The 25,874-nt window shown below is 48.5% G+C and overlaps 1 protein-coding gene across 1 annotated transcript in view; it reads left to right on the top strand.

Annotated features, from left to right (window-relative positions):
* LOC138567330 (protein bicaudal D homolog 2-like) overlaps positions 1-25,874 on the top strand; it is an 801,546-nt gene that overhangs the window by 40,496 nt on the left and 735,176 nt on the right. Inside the window, exon 2 of the mRNA XM_069645428.1 lies at positions 7,469-7,717. Within this exon, the coding sequence (XP_069501529.1) occupies positions 7,517-7,717 (201 nt within the window). The 5' untranslated portion in view covers positions 7,469-7,516. The remainder of the gene's footprint in view (positions 1-7,468; positions 7,718-25,874) is intronic.

Below are 25,874 nucleotides of genomic sequence, written 5' to 3'. Positions count from 1 at the left end.
TCACTTTAGCCTCTATTCCGATTGCTCGTGATTCGGCAATGACCAGAGGGCTTTTGACAGAAATCAGCAGGGGCGGACTTGATATTTGTCAATTTCGCAGATTCCAATAGATTTTTAGAAGTGGATTCAATCTTTTTGTTTCTTGATTGCGTTTTTGGTTTAGATCTTGGGGTCGGTATGAGTGCCTCCTGACTTGCTTTTGAAAGTTGCTGTAAATCAATACTTGCCTCATCAGAAATTACTATCACCGTTAATTGTTCAGAAATCTGAGAGCCATCAGGTATCAGTGATACAGAATTATTGGCCACATTGTTAGTGGACTTTTTGGCCATGGCTTCCTTTCTCCTCTTAGCATTTCTTTTCATTGCTCTTAAATGCGTCTTTTATTGCACGGCGCGACATGAAGAGAAATTCTCTTCAGAGTTGGAGCATTCCTGTTCTTTCAGCTGCTGTTCATTGAGTACCTTCACTAAAGTCAAAGGACTGTCCGGACAGTCAGCTGGATGAACTAGCTTGGCTAGTTGAGAAGTAATTATGAGATTCATTGCCTCTACTGAAGCTTTGAGTTTTTATTTCACAAGTGCAATTGCACGGCGAAGGGGCAAGGGGGATACCTGGCGGCTGGGTAAGAAGAGAACCTACCTCGTCACAGGATTGGGGTACCTTTTTCGAGTTGGGCAGGGGCAGAGTATGTGGGCTGACTGTTGATAGATCGTATAGTGTCAGCAGCAATAATGAACCCTTCTATCTTGTCCATTTGGGAACATAGATGATGCAAAGTACCTTTTACCTCCTTCAATTCTAAATGGGTCAAATCATGACCCTTATCCAGTAGATCAAGTATTTTAATGATCACTGGAAAGATACATGGAGATCGCAAGTCTTTCTCACCAGTATCGATGAGACCCTCTGGAGGGTCGATTTGGGAGGGCCTAATAAAGACATCTGCCGAATCAGAGGAATATGAGAGACGCCGTGGCGGCAATTAATAATTAATATCCTGGTGGCAGTGTCTATCGGGCTCATTTGCAAAACTTTGATCGCACAGTAATTGAGAATGTATAATGTGAGTCTTTTTTTAAGGGCCATAGACAAGCGGAGTTAGCGTGCCACGCACGAGACACCTGGTCATCTAGGGCAACCATATTTTTTATAATAAGGTCGTGATGGTCATTGGGAGGTAAGTTGGACAATGGGTATTCAGAACAGCTTCCGTATACTACATCTAGGGGGCAAAACTACGGAGCTGTTAGTCTTCCTATAACCAAGGTTGGGTGCAGAAAAAGGGGTTGATGATTAACTAATTTCATTGGCATGCATCACCACCACATGTGGTGGCAGACTTGGCCAGGCATTGACCTCTCCAGGAGTACATGAGGTCATTGCTTCCAATACAGCAGGTTCGCTATAAGATGTACGGCCATGGCAGACAAGCGAATCGATACTGGTAGATGTGAATGCCATAGTACCCGATTCGTTGCATTTAATCCGCAGTCCAGCAGCCATGACCAAAAAATATTGTGGGGTTTCCAAGAGTTGGGTACTCAAGCTCACATTATTGGGGGTAAGTGAGTGGTTAGTGATTTTAGCTTGATAGAATGAGAACTTGCGCAAACGTACGTGCACGCAAGCAAGTACTTGGAAAAACACGGTGCAAAAATAAAGCAAGAGAAACAACCCACTGTGCAATATTTTGCTTATAAACCTATTCAATTTCCCCTATTCTAACCACAGGGCAAGTTAGGAATATAAGTAAGCGAACACATAACGTCACAACACCATCACCGAAGCAGCGAACAGCCAACGGTGTACTTTCCTGTACTTCGTGTGCGCGCGCATGGGTGCGCTGCACACACTGTATTTGAAATTGAGGGGGCGTGGTGAAGGGCGGGATTTAGAGCGCTGGCCCAATCAATTAGAAGCTGAAATCAAGTGAAAAGGGGAGAGTTTAGCGCGTACACTGAGGAATAGGTATGACACTAAACGTTATTACTCCAATAAAAAGCGCTAAAGTCAATTTCTATATTTACATCACTGAGTTGAATCAGGCAACTTCCGTGTTACCACGAAGGACGTCCGCTCCGCGATAGTCCCGCTGAGCGGCAGAGAGAGTCCTTGCAGGCTGAAGGTCCGTGACAGCGGACAAGTTCAAAGTAAGCTTTTCCAACAGCCAACGGCGCACTTTCCTGTACTTCCGTGTGCGCGGGATGCTTTATTGGAGATGCTAAAGTAGAAGGGCTTTGTAGGGATTGATTTATACGAGAGATTCCCCCCCACCCCCCCCCCCCAGCCACAATACCTTCAACTCTGCTCTGGCTACCTGGAGCTGCCAATGTTTTCCTGGCCCCATCGCGCTTGTATTGAGATTCCCATTTGGTCACCCTTTCCTCAGCCTGAACTCTCTGGGTGGATAGTAGCTTTTTACAGGCTGTGGCTCTACTGATCAGTTATCCCCGTAAAGTGGGCTTGCGAGCCTCCTACACCACTGAGATGGGCACTTTCCCTGGGATGATTTCTTGAAAGTACTGTGTGATCTGTTTTTTTTAATGTCAGAACATATGGCTGGATCAGTGAGTAGTGAATCTTCCAGCCTCCATCCCATGGATTATCTACCTCCCAGGCCATACCCATCTAAATGTACTGTGATGGGAGAATGGTCTGATAATAACGCTACTTCTATAGTGGCTGCTGAGATCCCAGGCATTAAGGAGTGCAATGTCAAGAAATCAGTTGTGGAATAGGTATGGTACACATGCGAGAAATGGGAATAGTCCCAATGTTGAGGGTGAATGTTCCACCACGCGTCAACCAGGTTCAAGTCAGCCATTGCCTGTTTGAAAGGGGGGGGGGTGCTCTCGCTGACTCAGCTTAGGACTTTGGGCCCCACTTATCCAGTACCATGTTGAAATCCCCTCCCATTACTAGCTCCCCCTGTTGGAATTGTGATATTTGAGGAAATAAGTCTGTATAGAATTGGGCTTGTTGATTGGGGCCATACACTTACACTATTGTAAGGTCTTTTGCTGTTATGTGCAATACAACCCCTATATATCTGCCCATGACGTCCTTTACCATTTTCACACGCTCCAAATATAAGGATTTCACTATTAAGATAGCCTCCCCGGCTTTCTTGGTAGCTGAGGAGGCGAAGTACTGATGTGGGAACTAGCGTGATCTCATCCTAGCCTTATCTCGGCTCAACGAGTCTCTTGAAGAGCAATGTCTGTCTTGAGCTCTATTAATTTCGAGAGGACTCCTTTCCGTTTCCTCTGTTAGTTGAGCCCCTGGACATTTATGGATACAATTTTTATATCCGCCATGATCTATAACCATACCATGTGTGGCTAGCAATCTATTCCAGCACATAGGAGCTGTTTGCGCAGACAAAAACAGGTGCATACCTTGACCCCATTATACCAGCTCCCCTCACTAGGATGTTGTACAATATTTCCACTCTTGATACTTCCTGCTACTTTTCTGGACGTATGGCCACACAAAAAAAAAAAAGATAATCAAGAAAAACAAAACTAAAACAACCCTGTGCGGGGTCAATGTCGAGCACTCTGCTTGAATAAGGGCACGTGTTCCTATTGCCCCTATGAATATAAATGGTTGCAAAAGTAGTCCACCTGCTTCCGTCTAATTATTTCCATTGGTATGCAGCTCCTTGGTATCATGGTTTCAGAGTACCTGAACCCCCAAAGTCACGGTATTGCTCCTGGACAAGCTAAATTGAATTATGTCTCCAAGCCAGTGTGGTGCTTTTTCGTCCCTGCTTCTTTCTCTTTTGTCCATTTGAAGGTCTCCTACAGGCACAGCGTCTACTCTTCCTTGACTTTGATTGTGACCATGGAGGTGCGAGGCTGTTCTTCTGGCACATGCATATCCGCTTCTGGGATCGTCCGGGTTCCCACCGCTGCCTTAAGTGATGTAAACTGGTGTTGGGACCCATCCATTTGAAACATGGTCTGGAACGGATAGCCCCATTTGTAGAGAATCTCCTTTTCCGAGAGCCAAGTGGTCAATGGCTTCATTTGTTTGCAGCATTGTATTGTTCCCTGGGAGAGATCTTGGAACAGCCGTAAAGCCGATCCTCAGAATAGGTCACCCATCGCTCTAGCCTTTTGAAAGATGAGGTTGTTGGTTTTGAACACGTATTAGGACATCTGGGATGAGATTTTGTCTGTGAACATGCTGTGTATGGTCCAATGTAAGATCTACCATTTCGTCTCAGAGTATCTCTTGGAATAGAGCTTGAACGCACCCTTCTAGATCGCGGTCTAGGAAGTCCCTCGGCACTCGTCTTATTCGTACATTGTTCCTGCGGGAACGATTTTCAGCATCCTCTTGTTTTTCTTCCGCCATACGCCGGTAGGATTCCAGTGCTTCCACCCTTTGCTCGAGTTGATAATGAGATTGTGTTTGTTTGCAGAAGGTTGTTTCCAAGTCATCTAATTTAGATTAATTTTGCTGTACAGTGAATAATATTTCTTGAAAAGAGCTTTTTTAGGTCTTTTGTCGTTGATGCCATCTCTTTTTGCAGAGACTGGAATAGGCGCAAGATGTCCCCTTTAGTGGCGGGCTGGGCTTACTCCTCTAGTGCCAGCGATAAGTCTGCTGGTGGATTCGGGTGTTGGAGCATGTCTCCTGAGATAGGCCCCTGTTTTTTCCTTTGCTTTGCCTGTCTTCATCCTGCCCATAAATGAGGGATGTGCTGATGTCTTTACGGCCGAGGTGGAGTTGAGGGCTTCTCTGATGCTGTATCCCTTGATTTATATAGCTTTGAGCTTCTCACTAGATAGGAGCGGTCAGGGCAATCACTCAGCACGTCATCGCTCCCAGGGAGAACCTCTATGCAATGTGTCTTTGCTGGGGGGGTATCTGTTCACTGTCTTTTCTCTAGGTCCTGGGTAATTTAATAAGGTACTTCTGAAAATGTGGGTCCCAAGGCGGTCCGTCCGTGTGTGAGCATGCTATAGGTGGTGCAAATCCGTATGATCTCAGGGGCAACTCCCTGCAAGGTAGCTCCAAGTGCTGCTTTTATCCCGTACGGGGCTCCCGTGGCTGCTTTACCACCCCTGCCCCAGTGATCCTTGATGACTCTGGTGCTGTAGTAGTCTGCCTTGGAGGGCTCTGGTTGCTGTGCTAATTTGTCCCTGTGCCTCCTAATTCAGTACATGTTGGGTGCGCCACAGCCCCAGGGGGTGGAATACCCCCTGCCCCCTCCCCTGAGCAGGATGAGGGTTAAGGAGCTCCTCTGCCTTCTGGTGCCCAGTGCTCCACTCGTACCTGCAATTTCGGCAGGGGATTCAGATGGTGCGGTCTGCCTCCGGAACAACTGCTTTGTTGCTCTTAGTGGGGGAGGGTCTGCGCTGCTCCTGGCAGGGGTTCCTTCTTGGTCCACGTGTCCCTCACACCTGCAGCGCTCCACCTCCGATGCCAGGCTGTATCAGCCATTTTCTTTGCGGTTGCCGATCATGTCCCAGTCAGACAGGGCTGTATTCCGGATGATTCGAGGCTCCAAGGGGGAGGGGGGTCTCAGATGAAGTCTACAGCTGAGCAACAAGTTTCCGATGCTTGAATTCGTTTATGGCCATCTTCGGCATGTAGCAGGCTGGCGAGCTACTCAGGGCTTCGTAGCCTCGAAGATTAGACCTCCATTAGGATCCAGCCAGGCCATGCCCCGTCTGACTAATATCTTAAAATGCTGTTTTGATTCAAAAACTTCCATTAATATTAAAAATAGTGAAACATTGCTAATCAAATGGGAGTTTTTGCTAATCAAGAAAATGTTAATTCACAAACTCTGCTAATCAATTTTTGAAAACTAAGTTATACCATGCAACATATTTTAAACGGGTCGTTTCGTTTTGACCAAAGGTTTTCAAGGGCCTGTTTCAGCAGCCAGCCTGTCACTGGGACCTAGAGATTAAATAGGGTGGTCTCCTGTGTGCTTGTGCTACAGTTGAAAATTCAGAGGCAGCACTGGAAAGCCTGAACTTGTGCCTAAGGTGCCAGATGTTCTTTGCATACAGGCGGTGTAATGGAAAGTTGCTCTCCTAGAGTGTTCTCCTTTGACTGAACTAGCCTGCCATGCACGATTTCACAACATTACCTCGATTTTAATTCTCTTGCACTGCATTTCAGTTGCTTCTTTACCATTTCACTACATACACGGGCAGCAATAATTCTCTCTCCTCACCACCCGAAATCAGTTTGGTGTAAATGGCTTGGGGGAAGTTCTTTGCCAAGCTCTTCAGCGTTGTGATTTAGTCACCACCACAACTCCTAGGCACTCTTGAACAAATCTCTAGACCATCTTACATTTGCAACCTGAGTTAATGTAATATCACAAAGCACTAGTACTTGCCTCCCATATGGTTCTGCCAATAAGGGAAGATCACTTATCTTCCCTTGATAACATTTCCTTCTGGTCAAAACCCCCCAAAGTATACATCTGAACTTTCACACACCCTTTTTCTTTTCCTACATGTGAGTTAAGTCTGTATCTTTGTCTCCCTGAATTGCCCACTCTTGCCCTTTCCCGTTCTCCTTGACCTAGTTTCTTTCACCCCACAGACCACAATCTGTCTTTCACACTAAGCGGGATCACAATTTGTCTTTACGCAGATATGACTTGGTTCTTGGCCCTTTAAGACCACTTCAGTGGTGATGTGCACAGTATAAAAGACTTATAACATCACGGTTCGAAATTAAGATTCGATCAACGGGAGCTAAAACCAGCTCCTGGTTGTCGGACTTCACCTAGGAGGCAGGTGCTACCGGTAGGGTACCAGGAGCGAGTACACAGGACACTGAAAATCTAAGTTTGATGCAAGATGCACACTTTAATTAGTACGAACAATGTTTTTAAATGTGTCCTAATTCTTCTTAATTTACATTCTAAAACACTCAGTTAATGACATAAGCATGTTTTGAAAGGCACAAATTGGCCTGGGGAGCCATATGTAGTAGCTCCTAGTTTTAAGCTAGCCAGGCTCTCCTAGAGTAGACGCAGGAGCTAAATACATGATGGTGGAACATGCTATATGATGGAAGTAATCGTGCATTTGACTCCCTGAGATGGAAGCTGGTTTTCCTGGAGATAAAATTGCGGTACTTGGTGCACACAAGCCGGTACATAGGCAAGGCTGTCTACCAATGGGAGTATTTCTGCACGTTGGCGGTGGAGGATGCATCTCCGATGCGAAGGCAGCACTAGTGCATGTAAAGCTGTCCCTATGCATATGATGGCTGGCTGCTTGGGCATGCCTGGGTGCAGTTCACATTAAATACAGGCATACCTAATGGCTTTGTTAATACCTGTTGTATCGAATGTGCAGGGGTGGGGCAGAGGTCCTTGGTACTGTGTACACATCGTATATAATTGTCTAGAGTATGAGCTGGGCACTTCAAATAGTTTACACATGGCAACTTTTCTTTTTTTGTAATTTTTATTTTTTTTAAGATTTTGGCAGGCCCTCCCCTCCAGTTGTTTGCAGATCCATCTATAGTAATGGATTCTGGAGATGTGGTGCTCCTCAGAGCTGAAGTGGAGCGCCTCTCTGTCGAGCTTCAGGAGACCACGCAGGAAAAGGTCCAGGCGGCGCAGTATGGACTTGAAGTCCTGGAGGAGAATGCCGACCTAAAGCAAAAGTATGGCGATCTAGAGACTGATCATGAGGCGATGAAATTTGAACTCCAGCAGATCAAAGAGGTAAGGACAACCTCCACTCTTACTTACACATTTGACCTAGGCTGGTTCAGATGCTGTTGGGCATAAGGTTTTATAGTGGATTTCAAAAACAATTTATTTTATGTACATTTCCGTCTGATTTCCAGTTTGATAGTGTTGTGCCTTTATCCCTTACTTTTCAGCTTTGCTAAACAGCTTTGTGTTTTATTAGATCTTTTTTTGTCTCCCCACCCAAATAACCGAAATGCACCCTTCTGCCATCTCTATGGGGTATGTAGTCATTTGGTTGACATCCATTAGATAAGATTTTGGTGGACACATCTTAAGGTCGACATTCCTCTATTAGGGTAGACCGGGAACAAGTGATGTAAAAACTCCTGGGGAGTGGATGAAGGGCATGGCAGGGTGTAATGGAGGGTGCAAGGGTTCTTTTCAGTGTCTGATGTGATGCCTGCATTGCGCTGGCATTGTTGGCACACCTGCTGGCGACAAGTGGCAGTCATGGTATTTGAAATAGTATTTCGCTATTGCGAGGTTGTAATGTTCTTCCATCCCTCGATCCCCCTCGACCCCAAAAACTACCGCCCCATTTCAAACACTAGGTTCCTTGCTAAACTAATCGATCGAACCACATACTCCAACTAAATGCCTTTGTCGAATCCAACAATCTCCTTGACCCTGCACAATCAGGCTTCAGACCTCGACACTGAACCGAAACCACTCTGATCTCTATCTAGGACGACCTCAAGAACACTGCAGACTCTGCGGGATGTGCTGCGCTAATCCTTCTAGACCTATTCGCTGCTTTCAACCACTCAATCCCCCTTGACTGCCTGCGCTCCTTAGGAATCCATGGAAAAGCTCTCAAGTGGATAGCCTCCTTCCTCAACAATAGGAAACAAATAACTCTCCTCTCCACCTTTGCTTCCGCCGCCTGACCAGTCAAGAGTTCCACAAGCTGCTTGCCTATCAGCCCTCCTGTTCAACCTCTACCCTCCCAGGAATAATCAGCCTGCACAATATCCTGTGCTATAACTACGCCAATGACACCCAATTAATCCTAAAACTCCTCAACTCAAACCCCAACTGTCAGCCCGACCTCACAACCTGCCTCTTTGAAATTGATTGCTGGATGACCACAAACCACCTCCTCTTAAACCTCACTAAAACCGAAATCCTGGTGTACGGCAACACCAAGCTTCTCCCCACCCTCTACCATGGCCATCATCCATGGGCAATCCACCCACCACCTAGACCACAGTAAAAAACCTTGGATGCACTCTTGACTCTGACCTAACCCTCTCTCGCCAAATCAACGTCTCTTAAGTCCTGCTATTACCATCTCAACATTCTTGGACGCATTTTTCCGTACCTCTCCTTTCCCAACAGACTCGCCGCCGTCCAATCTATTGTAATGTCGAGACTGGACTATGCCAACTCCCTCTACCTCTGGGTCCAAGCATACCACTTCATTAAACTACAAAGAGCACAAAACGCTGCAGCCAAATTGCTCCTAGCACTTGACCCAAGAGATCACACATCTCCAGCTCTTGGAACTCTCCGCTGGCTCCCGGTTGGATGAAGGGTGACTTTCAAAACCTTATGCATCTCCCACCGAGCAATGCATAAAACCGGCCCTCTATTCCTACAGGACAAGCTAAGACCCTACCACCCACCGCACACTCTAAGATCAAGCTCTGCCCTCCTTTTAGTAATACCAAACACCAACTCAGTCCGGTTAGGAGGATCATCTTTCTCAGCCTTGGCCCCCTCTCTTTGGATCTTGCTTCCACCCCACATTCGACACACTGAAGACCACCTGTCTTTCCACAAACTACTGAAAACGTGGCTCTTCCTTTAAAGAATCGACGCTTTGAGCAAACGAAATGAATAGCCGCAATAAGCAGAAATCCAAGGTTGTTTGAACAAAGAGAATAAAAGGGCAAAGGGAGTCGATGGAACACATAGACTATAACAGATAGTGTAAGTAAAATGGATAGACTAAGTGAAACGGTTACAGTAAATTAAATGGATGGAATAAGATGGAACGGAACGATAGAGCGGATGGAGTGGGTAGAAAGCACAGAGCGGATGGCGTGGATATAGCTCTGTATCTCATTTATGCTATGTATATGCTATGTACCTGTATCCCCAGGTTCTCTGTATCACGTTTACCCTATCCATCCTGACTTTTTTTTTTTTTACGTATGCCGCAATGTACGCCCCCTGTCCTGGCTCTCGTGCTTGGCCACAGGCGCTTCTTACTCTCTCCTATACACCATCATTCAACTAGAACACAGCTATGCTATGTCACATTTGGCCTAGCTGTTCTCATACTAACATGACCCCATGAACACCTCCTCATCCTAATAACGCAGCTAGCTGAGCACATACCGGCTAGCATAAGTGTCTCCTCAGGCCTAACGCAGCCAGAACTGTCTGGGTGTCCACCCTCCAGACTGACTATATCCAACTGATTTCCTCAGCACCACACCTACCGCTAAGAAGCAGCTATCATGCAACAACCACACCAGCTGCACACACACATCCAATGCGCCCACGCACCATACGGTACTCTCTCTCTCTACCACTTGAACTGCGGTTCCCGAGGGCGTTCAACCTAACAGCGCTTTGAGATCAACCCTACAGTCACTTCTCTGAGCCACCCACTGGCTGCACTTGTGAGTTAACTGCACTTCCCCCTTCCACTCCCCTCCCCCTGGAACTTCTCCCCTTCCCTGCACTTGCACGACTTTACTGACATAAGGCCTCGTAAGATTGTTATTTTGTCCTCACTTTGTTTCCACCTGTGTCTTGTCGCGCCTAGAAACACTTGTGTACAGGTGCGATATAAATGCCATATCATGTACACTTTGAAATTGCAGTTTGGATGTGGTAAATGTTGGGTGTTTTAGTGGATTCCTTTTGTAATAGTCATACCCAATTTGCTAGATTTATTTAGTAAACAAGAGGTAGAATAGTAGGTCATGTCTTCCAATATTGTTAACTGCGCCTCACCACTGTAGTGCTCTTGTAGATATGTTTGTGTGTATGTACGTATATGTTTGTTAATGGTGTATTTATTAAAAACTTTTTTTTAAAAAGTCAAATTAAAATGAGTAGAATAGGCCACTAATTTCATCAAAACATGACAGAGCACCACCCAGTAGCCATCCCTGGGAGTTCACCACCAGTTCACTGCCACTGAGCATCACATTGTGGCTATGTACATTATCTCAAATGCTTGCTTTTTGATTAATAAAATCGGTCTTCTAGGACTGCTATTAAATACATTGCTTTATCAAAGTGTTTGTCTGCATCCCTAAGTGCGGTCTGTCTTCGGTGAATGAATCTTTGTATGAAAAATTGATGACCTATAACACACAATTTACTGGAACAAAAAGCATGCCTTTCTGCTAATTTGTTTCATGAATTTCGGTAGCTCTGAACTGTAGGTGAACTTGTTGGGAGGGCTACTGTGTGTCGCTGTGACATGTTTGGCCTGCTCTAGTCTTATTTATAACTGTTCTTCTCACCCCAGCCTATTGTGTAGTTTGTATTCTACTTTGTTTATAAAACCATTGGAAGACCACCCACTCCTCAGACCTTTGGTCACAAGCAGGAAAAGATTAATTTAGTCCCATCCAGAAGACCTAACCTGGATTGGGGGGATCCGGGAGGCGGGGGGTTAACCCTTTTTAGCTGATCTCACACATGCTGTATTGTGTCCCTACGTATTCTGCGGCCTTTAGCACTACAAGACAGAGCTTTCAGTTCCAAGAAAGTGATATGATGCAACCAATCTTGGACACTAGCTTTTAGACTTTCAACTCTCCCAGGGTGCCAACCTTCAAATTTTAACTTAAATGTTAGGAGGCCTGAAGTTGAAAATTGACTGCTTCCATAAGGTTGTTGTTCATCCAATGTTTTTAGTGATTGGAGTAGGAAGAGTGGATTTTGAAATCCTGATCCCAGTAGTGGGCCATATAAAAAGGGTACTTTTTTTGCCCATCCCTAATCTGAAGTCGGACCAAGTAATCCATGCCAATGTGCACTTTTGTTGCAGGAATAAATTGTTGGTCAACCTTGGGTGTCTTATGAAAGTCTCAATTTAAGAAGCTAAACCTTTTTCCATCCAATATTTGGAATGTTACCTCCCATGCACTGCCTGATCACGTTTCTTTAGAGCAAATGCCTCCTGCCAGATTTGGAGAGTGCATCTCATCTTGGGTCAAATCCTTCCTGGCGGATCAAACCTCTCGTGTTTACATTGGCAAAGAAGCCGTAGACCCTATCCCAGTACCACTAGGAGTCCCTCAAGGATCTTGCCTTTCGCCAATGCTATACACTATACAACGCGCACACAACTTTTATTTGCTGCCTTAGATGCCATGGGTGTCATCTATACAAACTTTGCGGATGATACACAGATCCTCATCGCAGGCAACTATGACCAGGATACAACCATGATTCATAAAATCTGCGCTATAATTCAAAACTGGATGGCTATCCATAGTCTCTGCCTCAATTACTAGAAAACTGAGATTCGAGGGGATTGGGTCCTCCGACGTATTCCAGATCTATGACAGTAATCACCACAGCTGTGCTGCTTCGGAAAATCTTCGGCGTCTGCGTCCTGCCTCGATGTCGATACGCCGCCCTCGAGGACCTCCTCCGATGGCCGACATCACTGGATGTTATAAGTAGGACGCACGACGCCCGTAGCCTCAGTTCCGTTTTTTCCGCGAACGTGTTTGCTTAGTGAATCTCGGTAAGCCTCGACTCTTTGGAGTTTCTGTTGTTCATCTCGGTTCTTCTGTTCGTTTGTGAAGTTATTCTTCGTGAAGATGTCTACCTCGTCTTCCACACCGCGTCCGGGCTTTAAGAAGTGCGGGGACTGTGGGTCCAAGATGTCAGTCACTGACTCGCACGACGCCTGCCTCTGGTACCTCGGGGAGGCCCATGACACAGATGACTGTGTCGACTGCCAGTCGCTCACGTCGAAAGCCTTGCGGGAGCGCAAGAAGAAGTTATCGGTAGGTAAGGTGTCCAAGCCCCGGAAGTCGAGGTCTGCGGGGCTTTCGACGGGCGACTCTCCGCGTCGTCGTCGGAAGTCCAGTGGGTCTCGGTCCCAGAGTTGGTCTCCCCACTCCTCTGCCTCTTCGAGGCACTCCAGGAAGCGCCGCCATCGGTCGCCTTCCCAGTCCTCATCCGAGGACTCCGCCCGTTGGCGGGTCGCTTACCCCACCAAGCATGCGACACCAGAGGAATGGGCTTCCTTCGGGAGGAAAATGTTGGCGATTCTCAAATCGCAGGGCACTGGTCCGTCCGTGCCTCCGAGTGGGGTCGGTCGTGATCAGCCGAGAAACGCCGCTCGCACGCCTTCGGGCTCAGGTGGTCGTCACGATTTGCGGGAAAGGTCCCGCTCGGACAAAGGGAATTGTTCTCGGCATGCCCGGTCCAGGTCCGGTCCTCAACGCGCTCGAGAGCGAGTGAGCCTTTGAAGTCTTCGTGGAAGACATTGACGCCTGTGGCGCCGAGGTCGTCGACGGACTCTCGAGGCTCCGCCTCCGAGGAAGTCGTTGATGCCGTCGGCACCCAGGATGTCAAGGGACACGCTCGGGGCTCCTCTGTGTCGACACCATCGATGCTGTCGGTGCCGCGTCTGTCGACGCCGATTCACTCGACGCCTTTTAGGGCTGTGTCGACGGGGGTACCCCATGGCTCGGGGGAACCACCTAGGAAGGCTCTGGCCAAGGTCAAGCATGGCTTTGGTTCCAGTTCTGTGCCTTCTTACCGCCATCTGGAATTCATTTCAGAGGTGGATGAGGGCTCTGACGATGGCATGGTGCCTGACACGGTGCCTGACGAGATTCTCTCGGGCCATAGCCAGTTTGAGGACCTGAGGCAGTCCCTGCATGATGCTAGTGGGCTGGACACCTCTCCGGAGGTAGAGTTTTGTAGGCCTGAGCCTGGCACTCATGCCGATTCTTCGTACCAGTGACTTGTCTCGCGGGTAACCGAGTACTTAGGATGGTCTGCTCCCCCAGGGGGGTTTGTTCAGGATGACCTTACGGATATCCTTGACATTGGTCCACCAACTGACCTGGTACTGCCATTACATATGGCTCAGCAAAGAAGGGTGGCAGCGGCTTGGACTGCTCTGGAGAGACTCCCGGCAGTGAGCAAGTCTTTGCCGCGAAAATACTGCCCAGCCAGTAGTGACCCCTGCTACTTGTCTAAGCACCCTACTCTGGAGAATTTGGTCATGCAGGCGGCTACGGCCCCGGCAAAGCAGGCATCGTACCCTACCATCCCTCCTGATAGGGACGACAAACGTTTTGACGTCTGGGCGAAGAAAGTATTTTCTGCAGGGGGTATGGCGCTTCAGGCGGCCAACTCCATTTGTGCCTTGTCTCCTTTCACGCACACTCTGTGGAACGGTTTCCTTGGCGGCTGAACAGGATGGTTTCCTTGCCATGGTTCAGGATGGCAAGGATGCTATGTGTGAGGCCGTTCAGTCGGGTTTGGACATGGCAGATTGCGTCAGCCGGTCCATGGCGGCGAGCACCGTGATACACAGGTTTGCGTGGTTGCGGAAGTCGGGGTTTGCTCCTGATGTGCAGGCTCGGCTCCTCAACATGCCCTTTGACGGGGAACATCTTTTTGGCAGCAAGGCTGACGAGAGCCTTGAGAGGTTGCAGACCCTCAAAGCTGCAGCGAAGTCGTTGGGCGCTGCAGTTCGTCAATCTCCGCCTTTTCGTCCTAGGGGACAGCAATGGAGGGGAGGCTCCTTTCGTTTTTACTCATCCTTTGGTAAAGCGAGAGGAGCTGCCAGTCAAAGGGGCCACCGTAGGAGTTCCAGAGGTGGAAAACAAGGTACTTGAGGTGCCAAGGCCGCTCGGGCTGTTGCTTCTTTGCCCTCAGGCATCGCCGCAGCCGCTTCAGCTCAGTCATGAGGCCATGTCCCATGGTTCACCAGTTGGGGGGGAAGGCTGGCGCAGCATCTTGCAGAGTGGCGCACCATTACTTCAGATGTGTGGGTTCTGGAGATCATAACCCACGGCTACTATCTTCCTTTCCGGCAGAGGCCTCAAGACAATCCACCGGGGAATACCTCTTTGAAGAGTCCGGATCTGCTCCTTGCGCAGGAAATTCAATCCCTGCTGGAGAAAGGCGCCATAGAACTGGTGCCTGTAGCAGAGAGGAACAAGGGATGGTATTCCCCTTTATTTTTTGGTTTCCAAGAAAGACGGGGGATTGAGACTCATCATGGACTTGTGCGGCGGTTTGAACAAACTCCTCAGGAAGGACAAGTTCAAGATGGTTACTCTCCAAGTCCTCCAGGCCCTTCAACTTCAGGACTGGTTGGTGTCTCTCGACCTCAAGGACGCTTATTTTCATGTGCCGATCCATCCGAAGCACAAGAAGTACGTGAGGTTTGCGGTTGGCGACTCGCACTTTGTTTCGGGTCCTGCTGTTCGGATTGACCTCCGCCCCGAGGGTCTTCACCAAGCTCATGGTAGTGGTGGCAGTGCATCTCAGGAAAGGGGCATTCACGTCTACCCCTACCTGGACGATTGGTTGATCAGGACGCGCTCTCCCGAGCAAGTCCTGGATCATCTGTCAGTCACCTGCCACTCCCTCCACAAGCTGGGCTTCTCCAACTTGAAGTCCCATTTGACACCAACTCAGAGGCTCCAGTACATCGGAGCAGTGCTCGACACGTCCCTGGGGCAGTGTTTTCCTCCCCAGGTGAGGGTTCGTCCCATTCAGCAGATGGTGCGCAAGTTTCAACTTGACCAGACTCTCCCAGCGTTCGAGTTCTTGAGACTGCTCTGCCTCATGGCATCCTGCATTCTTCTGGTGCCAGAGGCCAGGTTGCGGATGAGATCTTTGCAGTGGGCACTCAAGCTCCAGTGGTCTCAGTCCTCCGGCAGGATGTCGGACCCTGTTCAGGTGCCGACTTCGGGCGCCCGGGACCTTCTGTGGTGGGCCGACGAAGGCAATCTGATGAGGGGGGGGGGGGCTCCATTTTGGCTGCCCTGGCCGGAGGTGACGATTGTGTCGGACGCATCGATCACGGGATGGGGTGCTCATGCCAACGAGTTGACAGTCGGCGGTCTCCGTCGGAGTCCAGACTCCATATCAATCTGTTGGAGCTGAGGGCTGTCAGGCTTGCCCTGAAGGTTTTTCTGCCGACTGTGCGAGGAAAGAATGTCCTGATCCTGACGGACAACACGGTGGCCTTGCACTACCTCAACAAAAAGGGAGGGCAGGGTCACTTCCTCTGTGCAGGGAGGTGATGCAGCTCTGGTTCTGGGCAATCCAGCAGGAAGTTTCGATCTCGGCGGTTCATCTGGCAGGAGACAAACGAGACGGCAGACGCTCTGAGCAGGCAGAGCGGGATCTCTCACGAGTGGGAGTTGGCTCAGGAGATTCTCCTGGAGATCTTCGCCCTTTGGGGGACCCCTCCAAGTGGATCTCTTCGCCTTCAGTGTCAACCGGAAGTGCGAGAGGTTCTGCTCGCGGGAATTTACTCCAAATGGAGCCTTGGGAGACGCGTTCGTGGTGGAGTGGCCATTCCCACTGCTGTACGCGTTTCCTCCAGTCCCCGTCATCCCGCAAGTACTGCAGAGGTTACGGAGGTTCGGTTCCTGGATGATCCTCATTGCTCCGGCGTTGGCCCGGAGGACGTGGTACCCGGACCTTCTCGACTTGTCCATCTGCCCTCCACGTCGTCTTCCCTACCGAGACAATCTGCTCTCACGGGAGAGGGGGGGGGTCAGGTTCTCCATCCAGAGGTCAGGTCCCTCAACCTTCACGCTTGGTTTCTGAAAGGTTGAGGTATAAGGATTGGGACCTCCCTGAAGACGTGAGGGAGTTGTTGCTTTCGGCCAGAAGGCCCGCTACAAAGTCCCTGTACCGTTGCCGTTGGAGGAAGTTCTGCGACTGGTGCAGGGTTAAGAATGTGGATCATTTTGCATGTGAAATTCCCATGGTTCTGTCTTTTTAGCTTTTTTTGGCCCACTGGGGCCTTCAAGTGGGTAGCATTAAAGGTTACCTGGCGGCGCTGTACATATTTAAGCGCTCGTCTGAAGAGTTTTCCTATTTTAAAATTCCTTTAGTTTCCCAGTTTCTGAAAGGGCTCACTAATGTGTTCCCTCCGTCACCTTTCCAGGTGCCCCGTTGGGATTTGAACCTTGTTATCAAGTTTCTGATGGGTGCTCCGTTTGAGCCTTTGCATTCATGCCTTTGAGACTGTTAACTCTGAAAACAGTAATTTTAGTTGCGGTCACTTCCGCTCGCAGAGTGAGTTACAGGCACTTTCAGTTAAACCACACTTCACTGTTTCATAAGGAAAGGGTTGTCCTTAGAGTTCGTCCTTCTTTTCTTCCGAAGGTGGTGTCGGAATTTAATTTAGGCCAGAAGGTTGTTCTTCCGGCATTTTATCCTCCTCCACATCCTGGTAAGGAAGAGAGGCTCCATAGGCTTGATCCTACGAGAGCGTTAAGCTTTTATATTTCACGCATGTCCCGGGTCAGAGTGGACGATAAGCTCTTTATTGGTTGCGATGGAAAGCGTTTGGGACAGGCCGTGACGAAACAGACTTTGTATCGCTGGATTATTTTGGCTATCTGAGTGTTACCGCTTGGCGGGTAAGAACCCACCGGCTTACGGGCCCATTCTACCAGGGGTATGGCTGCCTCTACTGCACTGCAGTGGGGTGTTCCTATTCGCAACATCTGTGATGCAGCCACCTGGGCTTCGGTACATACTTTTGTACGTCACGATTTCCTCGATTCCATCCGGGGGCAGGATCTGGCCTTTGGCAAGGCGGTCCATTACTCCGCAATTTGATTGGGCTAAATTTCGGTTTTCTAAATTCTTTTCCCACCTTGCATTGGCACTGCTTTGGGAGCCTGTCGTAGATATGGAATACGTCAGAGGACCCAATCCCCTCGAAGAACAAGTTACTCTCTTACCTGGTAACATTCTTTCGATGCGATGGTCCGACGAAGTATTCCATATCGCTCCCTCCCTACCTTCCCCGCTACATAATTTCTTATGCGATTGCAGCTTACGTTTCCGCAAGGCTTTGTGTGTCCGACTGGCAGAAGACTGGTGGCACACGTTCTGGGAAAAACTACAACTGAGGCTACGGGCGTCGTGCGTCGTGCGTCCTACTTATAACATCCAGTGACGTCTGCCGTCGGAGGAGGTCCTCGAGGGCGGCGTATCGACGTCATCGACGCAGACGCCGAAGATTTTCCGAAGCAGCACAGCTGTGGTGACTACTGTTATAGATATGGAGTACGTCGTTGGACCATCCCATCGAAAGAACGTTACCAGGTAAGAGAATAACTTGTTCTTCTCATTGTGGGCTCCCCAGCAAAATGTAATGCCCTCCGTTCCGACTACTCAGTGATAAATATTGATGGTACTCGCATCCAAGTCCTAAAGCAAGTTAAGTGTGTATTTAGATGCTAACTTGAGAATGTCCAAACATGTGAACGCATTATCAGCGTCCACATTTTACACATCTAAATTGATTGCATTAAGTCGACAATTTCTCACGCCAAACAACTGCACCACCCTAGCCCGAGCTCTGATCCTATCAAAGCTTGATTATTGTAACGTTCTTCTCCTAGGTACCTCAAATGCCAATTTAGCTAAACTGCAGCTGCTGCAAAATAAAGCTCTGCGTGCAGCCCTTGAACTCAAATCTGATCATATATCCACTACCAGGAGGGAAGCCCACTGGCTACCCATAAAAGCCAGAATCCTATTTAAAACACTCTGCGTCACTCACAAATGTCTAGCAAAAAAGGCACCCACCTACCAGTGTGACCGTGAAGAAGACACCAAGAGCACTCAGATCTAGTAAATGTGAGCATCTCTCATCCCTCGTTTAAAATGCTTTAGAGCAGGGGGTGGGGGAGGAGGGGAGGGGGGGGGGGAGTAGTTTCCCAGTACTGGCGCCCAAAACCTAGAACCCTCTCACCAGTGCTTTAGGAAATCTCTGAAAACCTGGCTATTTAACAGATACTAACCAGCCTACCATTACTCTTAGAGCTCGCCAACTGCCCACACCTGATTATGTACATTGAACCCCGTATTGCTAGTGTTAATATTGTACATACTGTCAATGTATGGACTGTAACTGCACTGTCCTTCATGTACCTAATGCACATGTATTGTTCTCAACTATTACGCAAAGATGTCTGTAACTACGTCGTGACACCCATGGGTTTGGGTGTATTATAAATAAATAAAATAAGTGCCTTTTTTTATTTGTCTCAAAAGCCAGGGCAAAGTTAAAAAAAAACACTTGCATTTTCTTAATTAGGTGGAGAAGAATTGGTGACTAATTGCCCTTTACCTAGCACAGAATCCATTTCAGGATTGTGCAGAAGTGTGTGAATACCAGCCAAACAGACATGTCTATGGGATCTGTGCATTAGCATGTAGCCCCCCCACCACCTTTAATTCGTTGAGCGACCAAAAGGTACAATGTTCTCTAGCATTGAAATACTGGATCTATATCCATTGCTGTAAGGTAAGGGATCAAACGGGTTGAGTACTGTACTTTAAAGATCACATTTAGAAAAGTGTATGGATGATGATGCAACATTTGGAAAAGGAACGTGTCTTCATTGTGGTGTCTTGTAGCCCTCAATTCAAAGTTGCATGTCGGCTGACTTCCATCCCACTGAAAAGGACTAGCTGGTAGCAAAAAACTGTAGTGTTAAGGGATGGTGTTACTATACCATGTTCTTGCATCATACTATGATGTGGTGCCTGCAAAACTGGCTGTATCAGAGGAAGTCCCAAAGTAGTCCATGAAATGTGGCGCTCTGGCAACCAGGCCATAAAATCAAGTAAGTTTGAGTGGGGATGTTTGAAAAACAAAGGGACATGTATTATCTGCTTGCTAGCACTTGTGAAGGTGGGCCCGATTTGACTATGATGCTGCCGAAACTGTTCACCCCGCATCATTTCTGTCCTTTTATTTTTACGTGGGGCTATGGCACGTGACCCCAGCGCTGCCCTCCTGATCTCAGCATCGCCCTTCAGTCCTTTTCTCTGCGTGGTCGGACGCACTTGCATCACAGGGAGTATTTTTCTTTTTATTCCCTTGTCCTTCATTCCTGCTCCGGTTCCACGGTCATCGCTTCCATCCATGCCGGAGTGTCTGGGATTTGTGTCCTGGTCATACTATGAACGTCGCTTCGGGAGGGCGGATCCCCACTCTTTGCCTACCGTGCTTAGGCCCGGACCACCGTTGGGACGTGTGCTTCTACTGCGACTCCCTCTCCGTCCGGGCACTCCGTCGGCTTGTCCAGCCCCAACACACCCTTTCCTCCCTATGGTTCATGTGCCTTATGTTGTAATTCAGCATACAAAACCAGATACGTCTAGGCCCCTGCAACAAAAACCACTGCTGTATATCATTAAAAGGCATCTACACTCTCAAAATACTAATCGGCCAATAATGGCAAGCCAGAGTGCAGTCTTATTTTGACACAAGTTCTTCCGTGGACCTCAAAGCACCAGGCTTACCAAAGCGCTCCAGGACACATCAAACAGGCCTGGGCACCTGAATTCTTGTGCATAAAATAGACAAGTTGTAACCCAATTGTTTCTGGACTAGTCTTCAATCGTTAAAGCAAATGCTCAGATTGCAAAGTATAATGCAGAGTACAGTGTGCAGTGCGACTGAGCTTCAGTCAGCCAGACTGGGTGGTGAAACGAGACCCAACTCTGGATATCTGCTAAGTTTGAGCTTGTTCTCTGGTCAATTACGTACATGCTTATCAGGCTTCTCATAGTTCCCTCGGCCTGCTGGCATTAATCCTCTGCAACTGCCCTGGACCTCCGCTGTGAGATGTAGTCAAACTGGTGACCTGTTCCAGCCGCCCTCTGTCAGACACCCTGTGGTTGCCAACAACCGCCCTTGCACCACACACGCTTTCACTACTTCAGGTCGGGGTACTAATTTAAATATTTTGGGCACGCAGCATGGGCCTTCCTTCCATGTTGGGAAGCCGTGACCAAGTATCTGAGGTGGTGATCTAGCAAGGGTCTCATGTCTTGCTTGTGAAACCACCAAAACACAATATGCCATGTGGCCCTGAAGCAACAATAGCTCTGGCAGACACCAAGTACTTGATCAATACGGTGTTATATTTTACTTTTATTTTTTTTAAAACATTTTCCTTTTAACTTGTTTGTTTTGGTCAGCACACAGGAAAACATTACATTACCAACAATTTGGCACATGTCACATTTTAAGCCATTTTCATCTTCCCTTAAGCTTTCACCCCTACCCTCTAGTTTTGGCTACCTTCTGGACCCTGCTCCTCTGCTGATTGAGCCAGATCCCTGTCCTCTGCCCGTAGGGCGTTTACCACCGAGCGTGGTTTGTATGTTCGAGCAGGGAAGCGCTGGTCGTAGTCTATCACGGGCGACCAAATGTTTGTGAAGCGGTGAAGGTGGCCACTGTTAGCTGCCATGATCTTTTCCGCTATGAAGATGTCCCACTGTGATTTTAGCGGCCAGGAGCAGCTGTGTTATGAGGGCCGCCTGCTTACCAGATCTCGGATATATTCCCGTAATCGGGACCCCCAAAAGTATTGGTTCTGGCTCCAGTCGCAGCGTGGTCTGGGTGACGTCTGCTATGGTGGCTATACATTGGGACCAGAGGTTTGCCACTATCGGGCATGTCCACCACATATGTAGATAGGAGCCCGTCATGCTGCAGCGGCGCCAGCATAGCGGGTCCAGGGACTGGTTGAAGTGGTGTACCCGAAGCGGTGGATAATACCACCTTAACACGAGTTTATGCGCACATTACCTGTTGGTAACGCAGAAGGAGGATGAGTGAGTTTGTGACCAAATGTCTGCCCAAGACTGGTCTTGTATCAGATGTCCTAGCTCGGTTTCCCACTGTGACATATAAGTTGCTTTAGCTTCGAGCAAGTTTGTCTGCAATAGTTTGTATAGCGTCGAGATTCGCCCTTGGCTCGGAGGATCTAGTTCCCGTGTGGCCGACATGCGGGTCTGGGGGTGCGAGCACCAATGTGGGATTTGGATATAAAAAAACCTGTCGGTCTCCAATAGGCAGAAAGCGCTTTTACATTGGGTGAAAGTCAGCGGCTGAGTCCCTTCAAATAGCTGATTTTAGGGAGTTGAGGCCCCCGGCGATCCAGTTTTTAAAGTTCGAGGGGCAGGTTCCGGGTGAGAAGGCCGGATTATGGAACACTGGGGCCGATGGGCTTAGGTATCTCGGGATGCCTCCGAATTTGCGTGCCCAGTCCCATGCTCTTAGTGTCTGTTTGGTTTGGTTGATGATAGGATAGATGGCCAAGTCCGCTGCAGGGAGGCTGTCGGATGTAAAAGAAAGCGAAGGGGGGGGAGGCAGTCGGGATTGTTCTATTTCGGTCCACTTGGGGCGCCCTGATGCGATGGTCCAGGCTCGAGTGTGAGCTATCTGCGCCGCCATCTGATATTTTTGGAGGTCGGCAACCCAGACCCCTCCCATGTTTGGGGCACTCGGCATAGTTTTCTGTGGGATATGCGACTTTTTCCCTTTCCAAATGAAGCTGAATATCTTCCTCTGAAGCGGACGGCGGAGGATTATGGTGGGGAGGGCTGAGCAGGCGTAAAGAAATTGTGGAAGGAGGTTCATCTTGCAGGCCGCGATGCGACCCAGTAGCAATCTCCTGTGAGAGCCAGCGATCCAGGTCCTTCTCCAAGGTCTTGAATAGCGACGGGAAGTTTAACCTGTGGGTATCTTCGGGGCAGGCGGGGATCTGGACCCCGAGGTAAGGGATTGACTTTTCGATTAGTGTGATCGAGCAATGGGATCTAAAGGACTCTTTGTCTCCTAGTTCTAGGCCTGTCCCCAAGGCTGTTGATTTCACGAAATTAATGGAAAAATCCAGAGACCCCTCCAAATCTATGGATTTCTGCTAGGGCGGCCCTCAGTGACTTGGAGGTATCCGTTATAGTCAGCATCACGTCGTCCGCCTATAGCGGATCTTATGTTGGGAGGGGCCTACTAGGAGGCCTTTAATTCTGGAGTTGAGGCAGATCCGTTGGGCTAGGGGTTCCATTACCAGAGCGAAGAGAAGGGGGGAGAGAGAGAGAGGACACCCCTGCCTAGTGGCACATGTTAGAGTGATTGGGCTGGATAGTACGCCATTAATCCGGAGGAGGGTATTCAGAGCTTGGTAATTCGCTAGGACGAGCTTCAAGGAGGGGCCAAAGTGGAAGGATTCCAGGGTGAATCCTAGGAACGACCAGTCCACTTTATCAAAGGCCTTGGTCGCATCGAAGGCCAACAAGGCTAATTTTCGCAAGTCTCGTTTAGCTATCTCGATCAAATGGAGGACCCTGCGTGTATCATCTGCGGTTGCTCTATTCATTATGAATCCTATCTGGTCTGGATCTACAATATCTGGGAGTATTCTCGCTAGTCGGTTTCCCAAGACCTTTGAATAAATGTTTGCGTCTAGGTTTAATAGGGAGATGGGTCTATACGCCGCGATGTGTCTGGGGTCTTTTCCTGGCTTGAGGGCTAGAACCTTGATTGATTCTTGTATCGATGGGGTAATAGTTCCTGAGATGGCAAAGGAATTGAAGAGCGTCGTCATGGGGGCCAGCAGCTGGGGGCGGAAGAGTTTGTAAAATCGAGACTAGAACTCATCTGATCTGGGGGCTCTTGGTTTCAGACTTTTAATGGCCGCGTCAACCTCCTCGTGGGTGAACGGGCCTTCTAACTCTTCCCTTTTTGTGGTTGTGATGTGAGGTAAGGCTGCATCCTGCAAGTAGGTTTGCTGTTCTCCACTGGATCTCGGGGTTGCCGACATCGTGTCTGCAAGGTGGGCCTCTGCAATCCGCAGTTTATCGCGAACTGCACTGTACCCTGCAGATCATGCAGGCCTATGGATCAATATGGTTTTAATAGATTTTGTAACGGTATCGTCATGCTTAGATGAAGACAAACTCTTCCTTCTACTATGCAAAACTGTTCCCATATGAACTATAGATCGCGACAGTCGTATCTGGAACCTCTATTGGGCGAATGCATGGCAAATCCTGTGCAGGTGTTTTTGTCATGACAGCTCGCACTACCCCTCTGCCCCTCAGACATCCAATCGTCTGGGTAGGCGGACACTGGACTCCAGCACACTGGGTAAGGAGACCGTGGTGTGGGCGGGGGGCAGAAAAAAACAATTAAAAGCCCCAATGTTAACAAGTGATAATTCTTGAGGTTGGAAAAAGGGATTAAATTGACTTAGCCAGTGTCTTGGGCACAGAAGTGGAACAAGAGGGTAGGTAGCAGTTCTTGGTAGTCCGGCAGCACTAAACCAGACTTGTTGGTACTTATGCGAAGATCGGGTGATTGCAAAATGCAGCAACAGATGATCCTGGTGGTTCAAATGTGTAACAGTTCTGTAAACCGTGTTCCAAGCTGTACAACGGTGAACATATAGGACACTGGCTGTCTAGGCTCTGTGTGCTGAGAGTACTGATGCATTGGCTCAGTCAAGATGATCCCTTTTCTCATGCTCACAAACACTGGCAAGGCTGGCACACAACCTCAGGGGTCCTTCAGCACACCGTGAGTTCCAAGGTAGCACTGTGGCTGGCAGGCCTTGCTCCAGTGGTTCCTGAGAATGGTTGGAGAGCAGCGCTGTAATCTGCCTTTGAACTACTGCCTTCATCTCACAATTGGAGCACTTTGGAAAGGACAGCTCTCCCAGGAGTTTCCAGATGAAATCCTCATGGGTTGGTGGCCAAAAGAAGATTCCAAGATGATTGAAAGAAGTGGTGGGTGACCCCTTCTTTGGTAAGACTACAGGTGATGGGACTAAAGCTAACCACCTGAGACCGTGCACATGAAGTGCGTTATAAAAAGATACTTAGTGGTCCGATCCTTGTTCTTAAAATGATTGACTGCCCTTCTGACAGCACACCCAAAGTGCTTTGCTCCAGAGGATGTGGAGGGGACGGGAAGGAGAGGGATGTGGAGAGAAACTCGATGGTGGAGGTTTTCTCCCTAGTACAGAGCCCTCTAGTCTACTCCAACTCCTCCCTGTCTCAACAGGATGAATGGTTGAAATGCACCACCCTTGTGTGAGGTTACTCCCTTTGAACGGGTGTGCTCCTTTGATGCTTGGGCCCAGGACAGCTGCCTGTCAGATGCCAAGCATCTATTAATGAACTAAGACCGGCCATCTTCAGATCTCATATCTAACTCCACTTTTTGGTGATTCCAAAATCAGAGAAAAAGAAACCTGGTGGTGTCGCTTGATATCAGGGGAGACACTCGGATATACCATAGCGGCAGTCAAAATTCTAGAAGCAGCAATGAAAATGATCACACCCCAAACAACGCCTGTCCAAGAGGCTGATCAAGTGGTTACCCTTCGTCTGACAAACTAGTGGAAAACACAAATCTTGACCTCCTGCCTGTTGTGCAGCTGTCTCTGGTGGAGGGCGTTACTGGCTCTCGCAAAGAGATCCGAGGCATGGCCATTAGGTTCCTGTCCTCTCATTTGGCAGGCTCAGCCTGTCTGGCCAGAAGACCCATTACCTTCCACAGCTGAGCTTGGCTCACAGAGGAGTGCAGGCCACATGCGGTCTATCAAATTTGATGTGGTGGCAATGATCAGAAATGGTGGCATGCAACTCGGGCTAAGCTTTAGAGTTTACCCTGCCACCAGCTGGGGCCATTTATGATCATCGTAGTTTTGGTTCGGAGTGCATATCTGTTAAGACAGATTTCTGAACTATGACCCGGTGGGCAGAGGTTCAGAAGGCCAGCCTAGTTTCTTGGAACAGGGTAACCTTCTGGACAAGCCAGACCAATTAAGGCAGCATTGACGGCGGTGCAGACTAAGTCTCAGGAGGGGTGAGGGTGACTGAGCACACATTGTAAAGGAGACTACAAATTACTCCCAGTCGGGTGTATATAAAAAATACATATACATGTATTCAAGGCCTTTGAAATCCAACACAAAGAAAATATCAACAGTAATACATCAAACTAATATAACACTACATGTATACAGTTACCAGGTGGCCTAAAGGAATAGCGCACAGAATGGATCCACAACCTATGAATAAAGGGAGCAAACGGTGCAAATAGACTTTTGGCAGTTCTTCA

This window comes from Ambystoma mexicanum, chromosome 2p (genome assembly GCF_040938575.1).
Source record: "Ambystoma mexicanum isolate Mex_15411 chromosome 2p, UKY_AmexF1_1, whole genome shotgun sequence".
Lineage (NCBI taxonomy): Eukaryota > Metazoa > Chordata > Amphibia > Caudata > Ambystomatidae > Ambystoma > Ambystoma mexicanum.
Note: the sequence above shows the minus strand (reverse complement) of the source record. Positions and strands in the feature narration are given on the sequence as shown.